We start from the raw sequence: 22,388 nt of genomic DNA on the forward strand, positions 1-22,388 counted from the left end.
CATTTTTATTTACTGTGTCACTGTTAATGCTTGAACTTTTATCTTTTTATCCTTGTTGAAATGCCGATGTTAATTATTTTAGGGTAAATTACACAAATGCTCCCCCAATTATAGGTGATGCTTCATTGAGTCCCTCGACTATTAAAAGTTACAAAATGATCCTCCGACTATAGAGTGTTGCTTTGTTGAGTCCCTAGACTATCAAAAGTTAGAAAATGGTCACCCGACTATTTATTATGTTCCAAACTAGTCATTTTTTGTTAAAAAATTGACGGTATTCTAAGTTGAACATTAACTTGTTGATTGTGATATGATAAAATATAATCCCAGAATTTTAAACGACTATCACATCTCAGTCATCATGTTAACGTCCAGCTTATACAACTACCAAATTTTTAACGAAAAATGACGAGTTTGGAACATAATGAATAGTCGGGTTTTGTAACTTTTGATAGTCGAGGGACTCAACAAAGTAATACTTTTTAGTTGGAGGACCATTTTTGTTACTTTTAATGATCGAGGGACTTAATAAAGAAGTATCACATAGTCGGGGAACCATTTGTGTACTTTACCCATTTTTTTTTTCTCATATCATAAAAAAAATTCATATTTCCTACGATCATATATGATTTAAATTAAATTTGAAGTTCATATTTTGAATTGGACTGAATTTAAACAATTCGATTATGATAATTATATAGACCATAGTACATAAACCCAGTTGAAATGCTATTAATGAACGCCTATTAGATACATAAATTCATATTTCGAATTAGACTGGACTTGCACCTATGATTTCCTTATAAATACCTTTGATTATCAAGTTCAAGTACATAAACAATCGCCAAACCATGAAGTTCTTTAGCAATACAGAATTTACCGTTGTTTTTCTCCTATACTCTTTTCACTTTCTCTCGGCTTGCTCAGGTATATATGCCCTATCTCTCGACTCCACTGCTTACTTTCTTTTAGAAATGAAGAGAATCAGAAGTAAAATTTGTATTATTTGTGACAGATCATCATGAATTTAACTACGACGAAGGAACCGAGAGGGGGCCGTCGCGTTGGGGCATGCTCAAATCGAAATGGGAAACGTGCAGCACCGGACGAGAACAATCTCCTATCGATATCGGAACTGTCCAAGTCAGTTCTCGGCCACGAGATTTACAAAGGAACTATAGACCAGCCGAAGCAGTTTTGAGGAACCGGACCGAAGACGTCGCGGTAACTTATCGACTCTATACGTTGTACGTTACAAAATGTTTTATTTTCCTATGAATAACAGAACACGAATTTCGGTGGTGATCGTCATCAGGTGGTGTTTCTAGGGGATGCCGGAAATATTACCATTAACGGAATGGTATATAAAGCGGTTAACTGTCACTGGCATTCACCTTCAGAGCACACTTTTAATGGAACTAGGTATCAAATTTGTCTACTATGAACGTTTATTTATTTTATTTAAACCAGTTTTCGGAAAATGATTTTCGTAAAATGAATCACAGGTATCCCTTAGAGATTCACGTTGTTCATCATAGCGACGAAAATAAGACTGCAGTTGTGGGGATCCTTTACCGTTATAGCCTTCTACCTGATCTTTTCATTGCTAGCGTATGCAAAAGTTTTGGTTCAATTTCTCCAAGTTTATATTCTAAATACCATATTATATATACGTGTGTCTATATATAAGGTTTTCCTTTGTATAATTTTTCCCAACAGATTTTGCCCGCCATATTATTTCTTGGAAGGGAAGACATACCTCTAGGGTTTATTAATCCGGAAACCGTTGGATTTCCGAACTCGGATTATTATCGATACAACGGTTCACTTACAACTCCTCCGTGTACCGAGAATGTAACTTGGACAGTTTTCAAGGAGGTAATTTTCCAAGCTCGACTCGAACTTGTATGTAGGTGTTACTAACTTGAATATTTTGGTATTACCCTAATTAAGGTCAAGACGGTCACCAGGTTTGAAGTTGAAGCATTAAGGAGAGTACTTCCTCCTGTGAGTGTTTCCAAATTTATTGATAATCGTGGGGATTAATAGTAATCTTCTCTGAAAATTCAGTAACATTTTGTTAATTTATTCTACAGCAAAACAGGAACAATTCAAGGCCAACTCAACCTCTGAATGATAGAACTGTGTTACTCTATCCAAGGAGGAGTTTCACTTGAAAACATATGGACCATGTCTAACACTTGAAACTCTATGGCATAAGGGTGTAGATTTTATGCTTAAAATAAATTATTGTACCAAATAATTGTTGTCCCACGTTTTATATGTAAAAGCTAAAATTTCCCCAACTATGGGCGTGAAAAGTAAAATAAAAGAATAATTACCTAAATTCATGAGTAGTTTTTCTTCTATTAATTTTTGGGTAAATTCACGTTTAGTACTTAAACTATCAATTTTGATCTGTTTTAGCACCTAAACTTTCAAAGAAATTTCAAAAACATATCTAAAGTTTAGTTTCGTTTCATTTTAGTACCAGTAGTTAAAATTTTAGTTTTTCGTTTCGTTTTAATACCCCGATTCAAAATTTAACATTAAGTTTTGAAGAAAAATGAAAATTTATGTACTAAAATTAACCAAAACTGATAGTTTAGGTACTAAATGCTTTAAATTTGTAATGACGAGTACTAAAATGAAATGAAAATGAAAGGTTAAGTATGATTTTCAAAAAAATGAAAGTTTAAGTACTAAAATGGGTCAATACTTATAGTTTATATACTAAATATGTAGTTTACCCTAATTTTTTACCTAACATTCTTATAGTCGTGATTGTCTTCTAATGAGTAGCTCGACGATGATTTTTTACTTAATGATGTTTTAGTTATATATATCATTTCCTACTATTAATCTCAACCATTTTAGTCCTTAAAATGAAATAAGCCTTATAATCAATTGAAATTGGATTAAATTGAAAATTCTTGCATGTAATACCCCAATTTTGGCTAGTGACTAAAATGTAAGTTTTGAAAGTTTGGTGGCTAAAGTATAAACTTTGTAAAAGTTTTGGGACCAAATGTAATTTTAAAAAGTCTAAGAAACTTTAGGATGAAATTGAAAGCTTTTGAATGTTAAGGTATTGAATTGAGCATATTATTAAGGTACTGGAAAATTTTGGTAATTATTGTGGAAATGATCATAATGATGAAGGGTCATTATGAATTAAATGGAAAGGTTGATGTGAATTCTAAAAAGAATTCATAATTAGTAGCTCGTTTGTGAAATTGGCAAAAGTTGAAGGGGGTGATGAGAATAAATATTTATGGAATTGAATGAAGATTTAGGGAAGTTGAAATTATTATGGATTTATGATTTATCTTTATATCGATTAAGTATCGATTTTATTTTTATAGACTTTTATATTATTAAGTTTAGATTATGTTAGGTCGATACTAACATATAGTTTAAATATTTTATGTTATCATACGACGTTGCTAGACCACTATAAAACTAGTGATCCAAGGGACTCAAGAGGGAAAGAAAAAGTGCGAGATTAGGAAGATTATCGTAGAAAATGTTTAATAGTAAGACAAATGTGAGTGCATATTTAAATTAAATTTATGTTATCGAATGAACATTGACTTGCAACGAGCCAGTGACAGAGTTACTATGGTAAAAAGTGACTCCTAAATATTATGAGATTTGTGATTCATGTATAAATGTTCATTTGGTAAACTAATAGAATTATAGAATAAGCCAAGGATGTTAATTAGGGAAAGTTGCCTATAAATGATGATTTGAACAATAAGTTTATAAAATCATCATAAATTATACATAAGTAATTAGAGGATGATATTTATATCGTTGGATTCGTATAACAGTCTAGTTTCATTTAAAACAAATGAATATTGACTTCGAGGTGTATACAAAAAGATATGAATTTTTAATTTATGATAGATCAGAAAATTGGGCAATAGTTTCTGCTCAAAATAGTTTATGTAAGTCAGCTTTGAAAATTCGCTATAAAATTATACAAGTTGAACTAAAAGAAGTGTCTTATATGGTTAAATTCATATTCAAGTCTAGTTTCAGTGGTATAGACAAAATAATTTTTAAGTATGTAGATTAATACAGAATAATACTTTTTTTGAAGGTTGTGCAAACTGCCAGAGTATGAAATTTTGATACAGAATAATACAATATGGCATTGGTTATTGTACAACATTAATCCGTTATTTTATCAATATCAAGTAGATCACAAAGTTTTCCCATCTTACTTTGGTCCATGATAATACAATTAGGTATAGGCATGTGACCCGAATCGATCCAACCCGATCGGGTCGGGTTTTCTAAAAAAATGGGGTTCGGGTCGAGTTTTTTTATGTGGTGTTCGGGTCGGGTTCGGGTTTAGGGTGAAAATCCGACTCGAACAGACCCGGAAAAATATATAATTTTACCCTATATATTTAGGGATAATTACAATAATACCCCTCTATTTATAATTTTTCAATTAAGTCACTGTTTTTATTAAATAAAAATACTTTTTTTTATTATTTCTGGTTGGATCGGGTCGGGTCGAGTTTCTATGTCATATATTCAGGTCGGGTCGGGTGAAACTTTATTTTGGTCGGGTCGGGTGGACCAAAAACCCGACCTATGCCCGTCCTTAAATACACTGCCAAATAAACAGACTAGGAGCCTTTTTATGAGTTATTATTTTGCCTTTATTTATATTTTCAGAGTGACCATACCTTTGAATCACTTGATAACAGTCCAATAAGATCAGCCCTTCTACATAATCATTCCTTTCAAATCAATTCAGAGTGACCCTTATCACAACTCTTTTTAAGTTTGTGTTTTGCTTTTAAGTTTTTTCCAAAACCGAACTTGTCTGTTATCACTCCTGCCAACGTAGCCCTATATCTAGCATGGATATTCTCCCCCCCCCCCAACCCGGGTGTCCAATTTGCTAGTTATATGCAAATACCATATCTATCAAAATGGTTGCAGATGTTTGAAAACTAAATTTTCAACATCATTTTCTCTTCATTGTACTTGAGAATGAGATTCAATTCATTGCCTGTGTTGTAACAAGAGCTGAAAATCTCTGATTCTTATACCATTTTATTAGTTTTCATGGAAGTCCATACGGACAAGGATTTTGGAATGGAGTATATAAGAAATCCGATGGTTATAATCTTTTGATCTCATATTCTGAATTCTGATATCTGTAGTAGCTTAAACGATGCGTTCACTATCAGTTGTCACTCCATTCCCTGTAACTTCCTCCTCGTATAATTTGAAGATCTACGTGTTAATGGAAAACATAAGAGCATAATTATAATTTTTCCCCATTACATCCGCAAAGTTAACTGCATAATGTTGTGATTTGGCTGTTCCACAGATGGTCGAGAAGACAATTTTGTGTATGTCTCTGAGGCCCTTATGGCAGGAATGGCAGCTGGTGCCGTAGAGGCACTAACAAGCACGTCATTTGAACTTATTAAACTCCGTGCACAGGTTCCCTCTACTTCTCGCATTTCAAGAGCAACACCGAGAACAGGGAATAAAACTGTTGTGCCATCAATTTCCAGATTATTACGTGGGTATACTCCAGATATGAAGGCATTGAACAATGCTGTTGGTATGTTGTCCATCTTAAACAGCAAGCACCCTAATATGGTTGGTTCCATACAAGAATATCCTTGGATGATGACTGGGTCTGGAAGGCCACCATCAGTTCATGATGTCCGGAGACCATCTGAAATAATTTCTTTGGAAGGATGGGGCGCATTGTAGAGAAGCCTTCGTTCGGGAGTTGCTCGAGAGACTGTATTTGGTGGCATGTTTTTCTCTTCTTGGGAATGTTAGCACCAAATTATGCTTAATTGGAAGGCGGTTGGGATGAATCCCCCACCCAGGTGCTTTTCTTGCCATTTGGTGCGTAGAGTTTCCCTGTTGAATATTTTTAGTTCATTACATGCATGCAAATTGTTTAGTCGATTATATGCTTGCAACTTCTTGTCATTGTTCTAACCTATGCTACTCAAATTTGAGTATGAACTTCGGATACTGGCATGTAGCTGACATGGGTATGTTCAATTTAGTCTTTTCCTATGTATTTGGAGGGTCATATCCTCGAACAACATCCACTATTGTCGGGGTGCTCCAAGCAAAATGAACATGTAGGTCAACATAGGCTGTAACTATGTTCTACATTTATGATGCTAAGGAGAATAGAGAGGAAGATCGTGACCCAGATACAGCAGAAAATCCTCTAATTTATTGCTTCAAGTTTACGGTTGTCTCATTGGGAACTTAAAACCTTAATTAACACATACAGGATTTCTATAATCATAAGTTCTTGTGACATAGTTTTCCTTGTATGTAGTCTCACAAGGTTTGCTGTTTGTTGACGTTTCATCTTTGCCATGGTTGTATAAGACGAACATGAAATCCAGAATTTACATGGAATTATGTGAAATTATCGGCATGAGTTTCGAGCATTGCCGGAACTTAAGTAGAATTTTGATTGTAAATGCTTGTTTATGTGGCTGAAAGTTGAAATCCTTTTGTTTTTCTCCCTCAGGTATGATGAAGAACTCAGTCCACTATCCCCTGTAGCTGCTAGTCTTGCAGCGGGGTTTTCGGGGGCAGTCGCTGCTGCTTCATCTCATGTTTTTGACACTGCCAAAAGTTGATCACAATGTACCGTGTTGCCCAAGGTATTTCTTTTATTTGGTGCCACTGCCACTTTGTCTCTGATGACCGTTATAGCATATCGGCTTTGTTCATCCAATTTTAACTTTGCCGTCAACATTTGAGATTATCAATCAGCTTGCAAGGTGTTCCTGTTTTCATCTTACGATATTTTTCAATACTATACTACTCGGACTCGGACATGTGTTCGACACCGGTATGGCTAGATCTTGTAATTTTATTATGTACTCGGAGTAACATTGGTGGTCATATCCCCATGAGTGTCGGACATGGGTATTCGAAGAAAATAAGAAGTCTATGTAGTTGCAATCGATGCTTTGTTCATGGTGTTTTGATTTGAGTTGCTCACATGCCTATTGCCTTCATGTAGCCACTTTTTCCATGCAGTTCATTTCGATGGAGAGAAAGCTTCTCAAGTGGAAAACACCAGGGAAAAGATTCGAGAAACTCGTCGGCATCCACCCTGCAGATAGAAACCTCTTGTTCCGTGGCATCTGGTTACGGATGGCTCGTAGTGGAATCGCATCGTTCGCTGTCGTCGGAAGTTATTATTTTTCCGTTGCTTACCTTGTTCCGGGTAATTGAGTCTCCATAGCTTTGCAGGGTTAGAATCAAGTAGGAAATGGTGGTTTGCAGATAGTTTCTGAATCCATATGTTACGATATTTCATTTTCCCTAAACTCGAGATTTAATGTCATTCAGTACCGAATTCATTAAATAGTATTTTTTATAAAGGTCTCGAATCCAAACAGCTGTATCTATTAAGTATATATATATTATTAATAATTGATAAAGATTATATTAGATTCGAACAATTACGTCATAACTTTTATCAAAGAGGTAAGAAATCGAATCCGTGAAGCCCAAATTGGTTTGCATGTGACATTGAATTATTATAACAGAATACACGAAAAAGTTATATAAATTATCGAATCTAACGAAGGTGTAAAATTTAGGTTTATAATTTTATAATATGAAAAAATAATTAAAAATTATTGACATCTAAATTAATTAAGTAATTAACAGGTGGCCGAAAAAAATCATTAATTAATAAAAGTTATTAATATTATTCTAAATACAATTAAAATATTTAAAGATTATCCAAATATACAAATAATTCAAACATGAAGTTAATTAATCGATTACTCCGGAACGGATACTGCAGAGACAGGGTGACCCTCCCAACCTACTAATTTTCTCCATTCACAATTATAGGATTTGAATATCCGGAGTATGCTTTGGTCGGTGACGAGAAAAACTGCTTGCTCGTTGGGTACTTTGGTTTTAGCCATTTTGCTTGGTGCTGCCCATCTCAGTTGAAGCCTTTCCTTGTGAACTTTGAGCAGATGATTAGACGGAATAAAGCTAGAAGCTTTCTTGCTGCAGTTGAGAAGGCTATGGATGATTTCGTGAAGTGCCTGAAGTCGGAGACGATGTGTTCTTGTGTTTCGAGAGAAAACAAGTTATTATCTAGTAATTCCGCTACTAAGGAGCTTCCTCGGCACTCGGCAGTGTGTAAATCTGGTCAATTGGCGGAGTTTTCTGCTGCACGATTTGATCCTGCGAAGTTTCTTTGTCAACTCAAGAATCTTGCACAGGTCGTTACAAAGCTTGATATGCTCGAGTTTGTTGTCCTACGGAGCTACTTGTTAGCTTTTTACTGTTCCGTAGGACATTGCCGTTTGCCCTTGCATCAACTGTGGGAAACGACATGTGATGCGGAGAATGCTGAAAAGAACAGCATACCATATAAATTCTTGTTGGAACAATCTGATGTAATGAAGAACCAGACGTTACAGCTCAATCAGAATGGGGTTTCGGCCAAGATCTCAGGTGAGGACTGTGGGGCTTTCTCTAGCAAACAGGCTTTGACTTCAAGGAAGAGGAAGAGGAAAATTTATGACGAGGTGAGGAATAGCAACACTCCATTTGAAGGGCCTGATCAAGGCACATGTGTTTCCGTCGAAAACGGAGATGATAACAGTGAATTAAGAAATGAATCGGGCTATGAGTTGAGAGGACGTAAGAAGAGCAAGTATTTTTCGTATCCCTATGTTAAGTTAGAAGGTAAAGTTTCAGGTGAAACAGAAGATCCTGTAGTTTTGAAAGTTTCTCATGAGAGGGTTAATGAATTTATCGGGTCCTCTTCAGCTGACATTTTAAGTGCAAAGAAGTTCCAGAAAACTTGGTATAGGAAATTCATAGGAGGAAATGATGTTACTGCTTTTCCGGAGCTCAGCCGTATATCTTCTGCCGAACTGCTTTCCGATCTGCATTTTCTAGCTGTCGATTACTTGTTTTCAACTGAAAGTAAAACCTTTGGTCTGGTTGAGTGGTTCTTCTCCAGATTCAGAATTTCAACATATCATGATGAATCCATTTACGAGATGCATTGCAAGAATATGGCCAGTCAGAAAGAGGCTACCGTTAAGAATCCTTGCTTGTCAGGGAACGATCTACTTCAAACGAAGCCTACTTCCTCGCCCCTCACTCTTCCTGGGAATAAAAGGCAAAAGAAAAAGAAGCCTACAATCTCAACAACATCAAACATCAACTCTCTTTCGGGCACATTAGATGGGAATATCAACTTTTTGCCATGTAACTTATCAGTGAAAGCGTCTGAAGCAATGGCCCTGGACGCACTTAACGGGAAACAAACCCATCAGGAGACTAAAGAAGCTACTAACATACCAGATTTAAATGGAAATGGTGCTATAACTCCAAGCTCATTTGTTGCAAACGAAAATAAGGCAAGCTCCGGCTCGGTTTTGTTAGATTTTCAAGCGGTTGGCCCACATTCCGAGAAAACAGTTGCTGAACAAAGTAACAGAGAGGGACTAAATGTTGTTCTTCCTGATTCTGGTGCAACCATTCCGCCTCTAACAATACCAAACATGGTTTCATTTGCATCTGAAAGTAAGCCAGGTCAGAAGAAGAGAAGAAGGAAGCCTAAAGCACAATCTGGCCTTCCGAGCCCTATGCCCTCTTCAAACATACCCGATCTAAACGGAACTGACGCAGAACCCAACACGTCAATAAAAGATTTGCAGGAGGCTAACGGTGTTCCGCCTGCAGAAAAACCCGCTCGGAAGAGGAGGAGAAAGAAAGGAGATATTATTTTAGGCACAACAAATATGATTTTAAGTTATAATGGAGCAGGGGCAATTGGGAACGCCCCTGCAACCACTCTTCTCTTGACATTCACCCTGGTGCTTCCATGCCTTCAAAAGAAGTTTTGGTTGCAACATTTTCCAGGTTTGGACCCTTGAAGGAATCAGAGCTTCAGATATTAAAAGATTCTAGTAGTGCCCGGGTTATCTTTATGCGAAATGACGATGCTGCCAAAGCATTGCGGAGTTTAGAGGAGAGCAATCCTTTCAGTGCAACCCTTACAAAATATCACCTTCAGAATGACTCCACCATAACTACTAAACGCACGGAGGGATTCCGATTGCCTGCAAATCTTACTGGTCTGGTGTTGGTTCCTTGCCTGGGGGATGCACCTCCTAATATTGATTTTATGAGGAAGAATCTTGTGATGATGACATCAATGCTTGAGAAATCTGGCGATGATCTGCCTCCGGAGACGAAGGCAAAGCTCGAGAACGAGATTAAGGGACTACTGAAGAAGGTCAGTTCTTGTCCTGGTTCCTCTATGTAATTAGAACTGTAGTATCTGACGAATTTTCCTATTGGAAGACACATTTAAGGTACCTGATTTCCATTTTAGGTCAGAATCTTCGTTTCTTTTATTAACGAGGAGTTGTTCAATAAAAAAAACCTTTGCACTTGGTGGGATTTTAACATAAATCCTAGATGTTAGCTTTGCCTGGTAATTTAGGTACTTTTCATTTGTTTATCTTAAATTCCCTGCAAAATATCTAAAATTGGGATCAAATTTCTAAATAATTTTCTAAATTTAAATAGAAAATAATAATAATAAATCCCAACATAGAAGAAATAAAAGGTTTGTATTACTACATAATAATAGGTGTCCCAAACCTAAATCTTTGCATGCTTAAACAGTGTCAGCTTGCACAGCCTACAACACCATTTCAGACTTTCAGTTACCAAAAACTTGCACTAAAAACAGATTAACAAAACAAAACGATGTTCGAGAATGAATCTTTTCTCAAATGATTTCAATCCATTTTCGCTTCAGGCCCCTCGGCCATTTCCGTTGCAGAAAACCACCCACTGTCTCGGACATTTGGTTTTATCATTGCTGAGCGCACTGTACCCTCTGTGCACCACCATGCATGTCCTCATCTTCCTCGTAGGCCTCTTGAGCTTGTGCGTGTTTCCTACGCTTCTCTTCCTCCATGTTAACATCGTGCAGAGTTGTTTCCTCACACTCGTCCAGCTCCATGTCAGTTAGCTGGACCGATGACCTTGGAGGTAGTACAGCCTCTAGAGCCTTGCACTGGTCTGGAGTCAAGGTATCGGGGAAATCAACGGTGAAGTGAATGTAAAGTTTACCTCTCATAAATGGCCTCTGATAAATTGGCATCCCTTCATCGTTTATTGCTTTGTATTGATCTACATTAAACCAAGAGAAATCGGCAATCATATTAGGTACAGCTAGAATAGCCCTTGTAAATATAAATATCGACTAACAGATATTACAAAGGTCAATAGCAAGCCAATTATACATGAAGAGGGTTCATTGTAAATCAACAAGATCAACGACCAATAACACAACTGTTAAATTAACCAAGCTGTAAGGACATTTATCATTTAAGGACAAGAAAACTCCTCACTTACCAGGCTTAACGACTTCCCCGGGCTGTGTTTTAATTAGGAGTTGTCTGCCATCTAAATGAGTCATTATGAACTGAAAGCCACAAAGGGCCTCTGTAAGTGTCAATGAATGCTCGAGAAATAAGTCATCACCCTTTCTTTTAAGTTTTGGATGATCTTTCTGTTGTAGGATAAATACGATGTCCCCAGTGACTGTATCGGGCTGCGAAAAAGAAAAATCCCACAGTCAACCAAGTTAGCAACAGCTAGAAAGCAGCGGATTCGTTACAAAAATGCAATCTTATTTAAGATATAAATTAGCCTTACTGCTTCATCAGCTTCTCCCGAGAAAGTAATCTTTTGTCCATTCTGCATACCCTTCTCAGCAATAACCTCCAAGACTTTCTTCTCTTGCACAACCTTATCACCTTTGCATTGTGGGCAACGATCCTTGTCGTTGATGGTCTCACCAGTACCCTTACACTCACCGCAGGGATGCTGCATTTGTTGGATCATCCCGGGACCAATCTGTCGGATGGAGACTTTCATTCCAGAACCTTGACAACCAGAACATTTTGTTGATGCACCTGATTTAGATCCTTTACTGCAAAATTTTCATGTAAAACAATTTCCGTAAACATAGAACAACGATTGAGGCTGTCCAACCACCAGCGATACCACAACATCAACTCAATTCAAACACTAACCCCTTGCACTTGGAGCAAATTACGTTACGTGAAAGAGAGAGCTTGTTCGACATCCCGTTGTAAAGATCTTCCAAAGATACTTTGAGCGGATGGATTACATCCTCTCCCCTTCTTTGTCTTCGGCCCCTGCTGCTTCCACCAGCTGCACAGGTAACACAGTTTTAGGCTTCAAGTGATTAAAACCCAACACATTCCAATAACCGAAAATGTATTAAACAAGTTCTAACTCAAAATCATACCACCAAAAGGATTGCCACCAAAGAATGACTGGAAGATATCGAACGGGTCATGGCCGCCGCCACCACCGCCCATTCCTTCTTTAAGGGCGTCCTCACCATACTGATCGTAAATCTCACGCTTCTCCGGATCGCTCAGCACCTCATAAGCTTGAGCCAGCTCTTTAAACTGAATTCCAAAACACAATGCATAATGCATATAATCAGACAAAGCTAATCTCTACACAGCCGAAAACAACACATAATCCAACAAACCCTAAAACCCAAAATTCTCAACCCCAATCATAATTCGAAAAAGCACATAATCAATCGAAAAAACACAAACTTTTTCAGGATCGCCGCCCTTATCGGGATGATTCTTAATAGCAGCTTTTCTGTAAGCCTTCTTTAGATCATCTTGGGAAGCATTTTTCGATACTCCCAATATCTCATAGTATTTTGTGTTATCGCTCTTCTTTGGCGCTCTCCCAAACATCTTTCTCTTGCTATTTTTATCAGATCAGATCAAATCCTAAAAAGGAAAATAATAAATACCCAGAAAAATTCAGATCAAAAGAAAGAAAATCAGAGATTTTTCAAAATAAAAATACTAACAGATCTTGAAACCGTGAGTCGGTAAGTATGAGGCGCGAGAGAAGCTTTGAGCGTTGACACGAGACAGCTAGTGAAAGTGGAAGGGATGAATGAGAGGCGAGAGATTGAGTTATAGGGAAGAAAATGACGGTTGAGATCTAAAGATTAAATGCTTTGAGAGTTTGATGAAAAGAAAAAGAATGGACGGAATATATGTTCCAAGTCCTTGTATTATTTGTGTATGTTAAATATAGTCCTCATGATTTTGATATAATAATTCTAGTCCCTAAAATATTCACACTAGAGTTTAGTGACATTTTTTTACATTAGTAAATCGTGTTTGTTAGATTCATGACTATAGAGTATTATTTTATTAAGTATTTGAACAATAAAAAGTTACGAAATAATCCTCCAACAATAGAGTATTATTTTGTTGAGTCTCTCAATTATTAAAAGTTACAAAATGATCACTAAATTATTCATTATGTTCCAAATTTGTTCTTTTTTGTAGTCTCTCCACTATTAAAAGTTACAAAAGTTAACTTGTTGATTGTGTTATTATGAAATATGATCCCAGAATTTCAAACAATTATCATAACATGGTCATCATGTTAACGTTTAACTTAGACAATCGTTATTTTTTTTAACAAAAAGAACGAGTTTGAAACATAATGAATAATTGGATGATCATTTTGTAACTTCTAATAGTCGAAGGACTTAACAAAACAACATTCAATAGTCGATGATCATTTTATATCACTTAATTTTAGTAGTACATCATTGAGATGCCTCTATTCATGCTAAAGATGATAACATTTTAAAAAAATTGCCATTTTGATATTAGACTAGGTCTCTTAAACAATGTTAAGAGTCTGAAACCTGACGTTTACAAATGGAGTAAACTGGGTTAGGAGGGTCATCCTCGCCTCTGCAAAACATATCCGGATTAATCGATTAATAAATTGAATACCGATAATCATACCAAAAAAATAAGAAAATAAAAAAATGTCCAGTGCACATTAATTTTCATTCAAAAGTTTGAGGGCGTCATATACCATTAAACCATAAAATTCCTCTTTCAAGTGACAAAATTCTTCGTTCTTCCGTGTTTGCATTAACAAAGGAATGTCGAAATGTCACAATACGAAGATGAACAGCTCTCAAATGAAGAAGACTATAGCTTTATATTGTTCTGAATTGGCCTCGAGTGAGCCGATTTCGCTGGATAAGATCGCCGGCGGAATAAAGGTTCTAATTTTATAGCCTAATTGTTCAACACATGTAAACTCATGCAAAATCACTAGTTAGTGATTATACAGTACCTTGTTATTTGTCAAGTATGTTCTGTATATGACCTCTGATAATCTCTGCAACGATTTCCGGCGAAAAACTAGTGACCATGTCCTTCCTTGCTCGCCTACCTTTCGCCCTGGCCTCCTCCACATTACTGATCACTTGCCTCATAAGTGCTCCAAGCTCCGTAACTGACGGTTCAGCCCACAAGTGCCCTTTAAACGGTCCTTCTGTTACCTCACTCATTCTTTCCACCGGCAACGGATAACTATTCTCTGCCGTGATATACTCGGTAGGCCCTGACCAATTAGTTGTTATTACTGGCAACGACATCGCCATCGCTTCGACAATAGGCCTTCCCCAGCCTTCACCCCTTGATGAAAGAACAAACGCATCAGCGGCCTTGTATAGTCGGGGCAAATCGGTTTGAGCTATATGAGTATCAATGACATACACTGGAGCCCACCCGCTAACCGGCTTTTCGATATTGGAATCTTCCACAAACTCGACAATCTTGTTGTCGAAATCACGACCAGAATGATAAGGATTAGTCAATAAGTACAAAGCCACCCCATCATCCTTGGAGAATTCTTTCAAGTACGCTTTGAGCAACACGTCCCATCCTTTCCTAAACTCCCATTTAAAGACACTCAAGAACACAAACTCCTTTTGAGGACTCGAATCGGGTTTTTCGGCACCTAAAACCAGATTCCCTACGGCAGCAATATCCAACGGTTCATACTTCGACGGATCAAAGAACCTCACATCAATAGGCTGCACAACTTTCACAACCTTAGATTGATCAACCCCACTTTGCACAAATGTAGACACATGAAACTCAGTAGGAACCCAAACCGAATCCATTCTATTACACCGCCTTACATGTTCCGAATTCAATCTATCCGTCTCAAACATCGTCCTACCAATAACGTACTTGAAATCACGATAACTGGTTGGAGGGCAAGGAAGGGTATCAAACAATGGGGGATACCAAGCACCAGGCTCACTATGGCAAACCACAATGGTCTCATCTTTCCTACATCCAGTTTGGTGCAGCTCATTTGCCAAATCCCTTACATCTTGGGGCAACCCCTCCCAAAACTCTAGGGACTCCAAGTCTCCATGCTGATAAATACCCAATTTGAAGCTCGGGTTTTCGAGATTTTTCATGTATCCATTGAGTGATAAAACATAAGACCATGCTTCTGAACTATACCCACCACCAGAAAGGAATGGAGCCATCCATAGAACACAATTAGAGGGACTCGAAATGGGATTTAACCATCGGGAATTGTTGGGTTTTGGGGTTTTTTGCACAAATGCCAAAAATGATTGGAAAAAAGTTTGGTAATCGTAAGAAGCGAGACTTGATTTCAGGAGAAGGATTTTGTAGTAATTTGTTCTGCTAAAACTAAAAGAGATTGCTAAGAACATAACAAAAACAGATGAAAAAATAACGAAGGATTTCAAATATGGGGCCATTTTCATGGAGTGAATTTACATTTAGCAAAATCTATAAACCTAATTCTTAATGATACTAATGAGATAAAAAGAAATGCAGCAAAAGCATGAAAATGGATCAACAAGAGTACCTGAAACTGGGTTTAGTCGCCAGGATTCAATGAAATTTGCTGCAATTGGATGCGTCGGGTTGGATCTATCTATCGACTTCCATTAATAAAAGTATAGGGTAAACTACGCTACCAGCCCCTTAACTTGAATTACAATCACTAAAAATTAATTCGTTTTCTTAAGGCCATTGCCGTCAACTGCCGTTAAGAAATGTTGACACGTCGTTGCAAAATTGACAATCGTTGCAAAAGGTTGAGCTTTCGATGAGTGGAGTGGTCGTTGGTCAATCTAGTGGTTGAAAGTGAAGGATTGAAAAGTTCTAACTTTTAGTTTCGATTGAAATTTAAGGAGACTATAAATTTTTCCGACGAGATTGAATTGAAGGGAAAAAAAGAATATTTGTTTGATGATATTTTCGATCGAAGAAATCACCAAAAAATGATATAAGCAATAACGAAAGGGGATAACAGTCCAATCAAAACAAAAGGATAAAAAAAATTTGGTTCTTCATTACTAACCATCAAATCAGATTAAAACAAAACTATATTAATCTTCTAACCAAACGAAACCTTTCTATTATTGGGATTGACCGACGATAACTTTGTTCATCGAAAACTTGTCATTTTGCAACGAATGCCAATTTTGGAAAACTAAGAGGGTTGGGAAAGAAAGCTTAACGTGCCATGTCAACGTTTCTTAACATCAACTAACGGTAGTGATCAAAATAAAAATAAATTAGATTTTACTAATGATAATGTAAGGTTTAAAAGTTTAATAACCATTTTACAAAAATCCTAAACATTAAGGACTACCAATGCAGTTTATGCAAAAGTTTACTTGGACTATAACTTTTAGATAAAGGGTAAAATTCCTTGGAGGTCATTAAACTATGGAGTTATTTCTATTTTGACAATTGAACGAAACAAATTATCAATTAAATCAGTAAACTTTTAATTTGGTTGCAATCAAACCATCACTCATTAACCATTAACGAAATTGTTAACATAACGGTTAAATAAAACTTGTACAATAAAATATTTGATCCTCATTATTTATATATTCTATTAATTTAATAACAGTTGAGGTAATAACATATTTGATCCTCGTTACTTACATATTATAATACCCTAATTTTATCCAGGTAATTTGAATCAAATCAAGGGTGATTAGAGATTGATTGGAAGAAGCTCGTACATTGACGTCAAATTTATTCAAGTGGTTGGTGGTAGGGCAGAGCAAGGAAACCGAGAAAATCCAGAAACCGACACGAACCGAGTAAAATGGTTCGGTTCGAGTTTACCTTTAAACTGTTATGTTTTGGGTTGATTTAAAGAATCAATTCTATTGATTCAGTTCGATTCGGGTTTTCCATATAGAACCCACTTGTTCCATATTGAACCGAATAGACAATTTTTTTTTTGAATTTATAGTTTCAAATGAATTTTTCATTGAAAAACCGACGAATCGAACCGAAAAAATCGATATCACATAATTCGGTTTTTTAACTATTCGGTTTCAGTTTCGATTTAAATTTTAAAAAATCGTTTATTTCGGTTCAATTCAATTTTTAATAAAAAACCGAACAGAACCGAACCGAATACACCCCTAGTTAGTGGCATGAGTGGGAAATAGTTCAGTGGGGGGCCTTAAGAATTTTGGAACGTTTTCGTGTACTGTTAACCTTTTTCATTTAAGCCAAATATCCATCAAACCAAAAATTAAATGTTTGAGAGTCCAATTACATTTCTCAAGTCCAATGCATTTACCTTACATACCCTTTCCCATATCAAATCCAAATTGTAACTCATCCTGTCCAAGCCAAGTCCCAAACAAATTGAACCCAAATAATAGAGCCCATCTACATTTAACCCAAAACCACTAAACCTAACCCGACCCAAAGTAATTAACAGAAACCCTAACTAGAGTCGTCGCCCAAAGCTTTTCTAGAATTTCCATCACTACGACAATGTATAAACGACTTATAGTCTCACTCTCTAAAGTGTTGGCCAAGCTATTATAACGTCTTTTTTGACGAACGAATGAGTTTTCAATAAAAACCTCGAATTTACGACTTATTTAGGAACAATCAAAATTTTCTGTTTTTTTAATTAAATTGAGTAGGAGTCGCCATCGACTTTTGGATTAAGTAGGTCGAGTATCCAAAAACGTCATTTATAACAATTTTAAGAAAAATCGTTTTTAAGGAAAAAAAATTGGTCTACGTTATCAAATATTCATTCTAGGTTTGGGAGTTGATTACGCGTAGGGAATGGTTAGCACCCCTACAATGCCAAAATTATGATCCATTTATTGAACATTCCATATTTTGAGAAGAGATCACGGTATTTGCACTCCAACTACTAGGAATGTTATCTCATCTATTTCTTCTCTATAAAAGAATGCACTCTCTTTATTCATGGGAATAAAATAGAATAAACATAAAATAAAATGCAATAATTAAAGGACTGACATTAAATAAATAAAAAGTAAAGGACAAAATTTTAAATGTGCATAAAACTAAATAACAAAAAAAATAACAATACAAATAAAATATTAGTGTTAATTTTTAATATTTAACCCATACCGTAAATAATGTGAGTCGTATCCGGGGCGAGTCGTCGCAATGTCATACTATGGTTAGAACATAAAATAAATAAATAAATAAATAAATAATAAGTTAGCGGTTAGATGTTAATAGATTCCGGACCATAATAATGTGGATCATACCCCGGATCGGGTCACCACAAGATCGATTCGAATAATAACAATAAATAAATAAATGTAACAATGGTTAAAGTGCAAGAAAATAAAAATCAGTGCTTAATTCGAAATAAAAAAAATAAAAGTATAATTAAATGATTAAATTAAAATGAAATTAAACAAAGTGTCAAAATCATAACAAATAAAACAAGATAATAAATAAAAGAGAGTGCTTATTTAAAAATCTTCGGTCAAAAAGAGCAAAAGTAAAAGGGATGGATTACCTTACCCTTACAATTAAACACAGCACAATACTTTAACAAATATTGCATATATACCTTACTTGTCAAGAAATTTGGTAAGACGGCTTCTTCATAATCGTATAATTAATCACTTATGCATTATAATCTCGTAATTATTTTTAAAAATCATATAATTATGATTATATTTATTAAATTTCTTTGTTAATTACTCTTTAAGATATTTGTAAATTTACACTTTAAGATATTTGTAATTATAATTGATTTTTTTAAAAGGGTCAAGAGTCCTAGCAAAAAGGAAATGGGTTATCCTTGCAAATAAGCAAAGCACAATGCTTTAACCAAAGAGAAGAGTGAATCTTTAGGATACTTTAGCTTTCAATTAAAGTCACTCTTGTTTGTACCTTACTTGCCAAGATTAATGTTAGAAATACTTTTTTTAAAGAAATCCCTATTTATTGTTAGAACATCTAGTCATCATTCACTGCCATCTCATTCATTACTCATTGAACACAAATGGAGATGGAGAAGAAGAGAGAGATTAAGCATCGTTTTCATGAGCACCCCTTGGTGTTTGTGGAAGATCAAAGCAATGAAGGCGAGAAAGCTTACTGCTCAGCCTGTGGGGATGTGATTTCAGATCCATGCTTTAGTTGTGCACCCTGCAATTATCACCTTCATAACAACTGTGCCCTCGCACCCGAAACAATTTCCAGTCACCCTCTCCATCCCCAGCACTCTGGTTTTTTCCTTCAAGAAAGGCCACGTCCTGGTGATCTGGTATATGGTTGTGCATTATGCAAGGAGAAACGTAACATGTTCTTTTATGAATGTAATAATTGTTACTTTTCCCTTGACATCAAATGTGCTAATTTGTCTTCTTCATTTAGTAAGGTCAACCAAGAGTCCAAACATGACTTCCACCCACATCCATTGACCTTCATTCCAAGTCCCATGGATGGATTCAAAAGCTTGTATTGCTCTTGTTGCCATGAACCCTTGGTTGGTGCATTATATATTTGTCTTGTTTGTCCTCTCATCTTTCATAAGACATGCATTGATGGATCCAAAAAATTTAAACACCCTTCCCATCGCATACACCCTCTTTTTCTTGATCCCAATGAGAATCCTCTCTTTTGCAAACTATGCCAAAAGAAACATCATGGATTCTTTTATTGTTGTTCTGTTTGCGATTTTAAGATCAATATTTTATGTGATCGGTCTAAGTCCATTGTTGAAGATAAAAGCCGCCATGAGCACCCATTTACCTTACTTTGGAGGCAAGACTCGTTCATTTGCGATGCATGTGGTACTGAGGGAAACTATATGTCTTATATATGTTCGACATGCAGCATCACAGTCCATAAAGACTGCACTTCACTCCCACGCATTATCAAATTTTCACGACATGATCACTGTCTATTTCACAAATATTTTCTTGAAACTCAAGAGCTTACAACAAAGGATTGTAAGATTTGTTTCAATGAATTGAAGCTTGAGCGTGGGAGTTACTCTTGTGTGAAGTCCGGTTGCAATTACATTGTTCACGTGAATTGTGCCTTGGAGGATGACAGATTTTACGAGGTGGTTGAGCGAGAAAGCCAATGGGAGGAGCTCTATGGAAGTTCAGCTGAGTCTACGCAGTCTTCCATCACTCGCGTTGTTGAGGTGAGTGAAGATGGGGAAGCCACAAAGATTGAACATTTCAGCCATGAAGGTCATTGCTTGGTGTTAGCAGACAAGATGGAGGAGGAAACTGATAGAAGATGTGATGGGTGCATGCTACCTGTCTCAACTCTGTTTTATTATTGTTCTGAATCAGAATGCCATTTCTATCTCCACAAAAACTGTGCCGAGCTGCCAAGAGTAAAGCATCATTGGTTTCGTCAATCTCCAGCCACTCTCGACTCCACAAGCTTCATGTGGTGTGACTTGTGCAAACGACCTTGTAGCGGTTTCTTCTACGAAATCGAAGGATATTTAGAAGTTTGCTTAAGGTGTGCTGACGTACCTGACGTGATTGAATTTCAAGGACACGAGCACTTGCTGTTTTATGATTTCAAATGCAGGGAGCGATGCAATGGTTGTGGCGCTGACCCAGGTGAAGAAGGTGCATTCAGATGTGGAAAGTGCAGTTTTACTTTGGATTTCAAATGCTTATCATTACCACAATCAGTTGTTCACAAAATTGATGAACATCAGCTAAACCTCACCTATCACGATGATAATGATTATTCAAAGCATCTTCGTTGTGATATATGTGAAGGAAAAAGAGACCGGAGCCTCTGGTATTATTGTTGTTCGATCTGTGATACTTCTGCTCATCCCGATTGTATTCTTGGAGAATTTCCATTTCTCAAGGATGGGATCACATTGTCTCCTCGTTATGGTCACAGACATCATCATGATGTTCGGTTTCTTAGGAAGGCTGAGGACCACCCTAGCTGCTCGTTTTGCGGTCAGCGTTGCCGAAGAGAAATTCTCAAGTGTACTGAGTCTACGTGCAACTATATTGCTCACTTCGAATGTCGGTGGGGTAGACTCTTCTAAAATGTCTGCAGCGTAAGTTGTTCAGATAATTATAGAGCCATTGCTATGGTTGATTGCTGAGATGGTGTTGTCTTATTTGCATCCATTGACATTAACTTCAATGGTGTTGATGATTGTAGATGTGTTTGGCTCAAAATGGAAGGTTTAGAGGAATTCAAAGGATTTCGCATTTCGTTCCTACTGCTTCGAGGGCTGGAAAACTTTGAGTGAGCTTTATCTATGAGTGTTATTAGTGTGTGATTAATGGATTTGTGGGATTATGTTTGAATGTCAATTTATTTGGATTTGATTTGAATGTCAATTTAAGAATATTTCTTACACAGTTTTTATTACACATTCAACCCGCAAAGTAATTTATAAATGAATGTTAATGATGGGCACAACATACTTAAGGGTAAAGTTTGCATTTAGTACCTAAAATATTAATTTTAGTTTGTTTTAGTATCTAAACTTTAATTTTTTTTTCAAAATCATACCTAACGTTTAATTTTTGTTTCATTTAGTATCTCACTGTTAAAAACTTAACGCGTTTAGTACCCAAACTATCAAATTTACTCCGTTTTAGTACCTAAACTTTTAATATATTTTTTTCAAAAGTTAACGTTAAATTTTGAATGTGGTATTAAAATGAAACAAAAAACTAAACTTTAGGTATGGTTTCAAGAAGTTAAAAATTTAGGTACTTTAAAAACTAAAACTGATAATTTAATATTAAATGTGTAATCTACCCATATAAAATATATGGATCAAATAATAAACATTTATGTATATATCTATAACTCGAATAGAAAGTAGGGGTGAGCAAAACTTGACTCGTCTCGAAAAATCGAATTTCTTTTTCCAATTTTCAGTTATTCGAGTCAACTCGAATTATCAATTCGGTTTTCGAGTTCGAGTCGATTTGAAATTTTGAAATTTCGAGTTACTCAAAAAACTGAAAAATTGCATAAGTATTTTGATTGTTTTACGATTTAGTCCTTCATTTCATTATTCCTTCAATTCATCCTTCATTTTAAGTCCATTTTCATCAATTTGAACCACATGCTCCTAAACCATCGTAGAATACATATGCACTTTCAATTCAT

General features: G+C 36.1%; 4 protein-coding genes and 1 pseudogene across 4 annotated transcripts; 3 read left to right on the plus strand and 2 right to left on the minus strand.

The window, feature by feature from the left end:
- The first annotated feature begins 849 nt into the window (after positions 1-849).
- On the plus strand, positions 850-2,306 carry LOC120151764 (alpha carbonic anhydrase 4-like). Its single transcript, XM_039164127.1, has 7 exons — positions 850-927; positions 1,016-1,224; positions 1,316-1,422; positions 1,506-1,611; positions 1,720-1,878; positions 1,954-2,007; positions 2,097-2,306. Exons 1-7 carry the CDS (start codon positions 852-854, stop codon positions 2,175-2,177), a joined length of 792 nt encoding a protein of 263 aa, XP_039020058.1. The 5' UTR covers positions 850-851; the 3' UTR covers positions 2,178-2,306.
- A 2,891-nt stretch (positions 2,307-5,197) lies between these two features.
- On the plus strand, positions 5,198-22,103 carry LOC120151802 (annotated as a pseudogene).
- LOC120151725 (dnaJ protein homolog) lies at positions 10,709-12,845 on the minus strand. The gene is made up of 6 exons (XM_039164100.1): positions 12,681-12,845; positions 12,359-12,524; positions 12,120-12,261; positions 11,740-12,016; positions 11,437-11,635; positions 10,709-11,211 (listed from the first exon to the last, which is right to left on the minus strand). Exons 1-6 carry the CDS (start codon positions 12,828-12,830, stop codon positions 10,892-10,894), a joined length of 1,254 nt encoding a protein of 417 aa, XP_039020031.1. The 5' UTR covers positions 12,831-12,845; the 3' UTR covers positions 10,709-10,891.
- On the minus strand, positions 14,000-15,792 carry LOC120151724. The gene is made up of 2 exons (XM_039164099.1): positions 14,141-15,792; positions 14,000-14,097 (listed from the first exon to the last, which is right to left on the minus strand). Exon 1 carries the CDS (start codon positions 15,707-15,709, stop codon positions 14,255-14,257), a length of 1,455 nt encoding a protein of 484 aa, XP_039020030.1. The 5' UTR covers positions 15,710-15,792; the 3' UTR covers positions 14,000-14,097; positions 14,141-14,254.
- Positions 19,270-21,303, plus strand: LOC120151804. The gene has a single exon (XM_039164155.1). It carries the CDS (start codon positions 19,270-19,272, stop codon positions 21,301-21,303), a length of 2,034 nt encoding a protein of 677 aa, XP_039020086.1.
- Positions 22,104-22,388: the final 285 nt, after the last annotated feature.

This window comes from Hibiscus syriacus, unplaced genomic scaffold (assembly GCF_006381635.1).
Source record: "Hibiscus syriacus cultivar Baekdansim isolate YM2019G1 unplaced genomic scaffold, ASM638163v2 tig00111069_pilon, whole genome shotgun sequence".
In the NCBI taxonomy this organism is placed as follows: Eukaryota; Viridiplantae; Streptophyta; class Magnoliopsida; order Malvales; family Malvaceae; genus Hibiscus; species Hibiscus syriacus.

Coding starts and splice junctions, on each gene's coding strand:
- LOC120151724 (XM_039164099.1), bottom strand. CDS start 15,709: ATGAAAATGGCCCCATATTTGAAATCCTTCGTTATTTTTTCATCTGTT.
- LOC120151725 (XM_039164100.1), bottom strand. CDS start 12,830: ATGTTTGGGAGAGCGCCAAAGAAGAGCGATAACACAAAATACTATGAG. Junction 12,017..12,119: donor ATTTGCTCCAAGTGCAAGGG/GTTAGTGTTTGA, acceptor AAAATTTTGCAG/TAAAGGATCTAAATCAGGTG. Junction 11,212..11,436: donor CGGGGAAGTCGTTAAGCCTG/GTAAGTGAGGAG, acceptor GGTTTAATGTAG/ATCAATACAAAGCAATAAAC.
- LOC120151764 (XM_039164127.1), top strand. CDS start 852: ATGAAGTTCTTTAGCAATACAGAATTTACCGTTGTTTTTCTCCTATAC. Junction 1,423..1,505: donor CACACTTTTAATGGAACTAG/GTATCAAATTTG, acceptor AATGAATCACAG/GTATCCCTTAGAGATTCACG. Junction 1,879..1,953: donor CTTGGACAGTTTTCAAGGAG/GTAATTTTCCAA, acceptor ACCCTAATTAAG/GTCAAGACGGTCACCAGGTT.
- LOC120151804 (XM_039164155.1), top strand. CDS start 19,270: ATGGAGATGGAGAAGAAGAGAGAGATTAAGCATCGTTTTCATGAGCAC.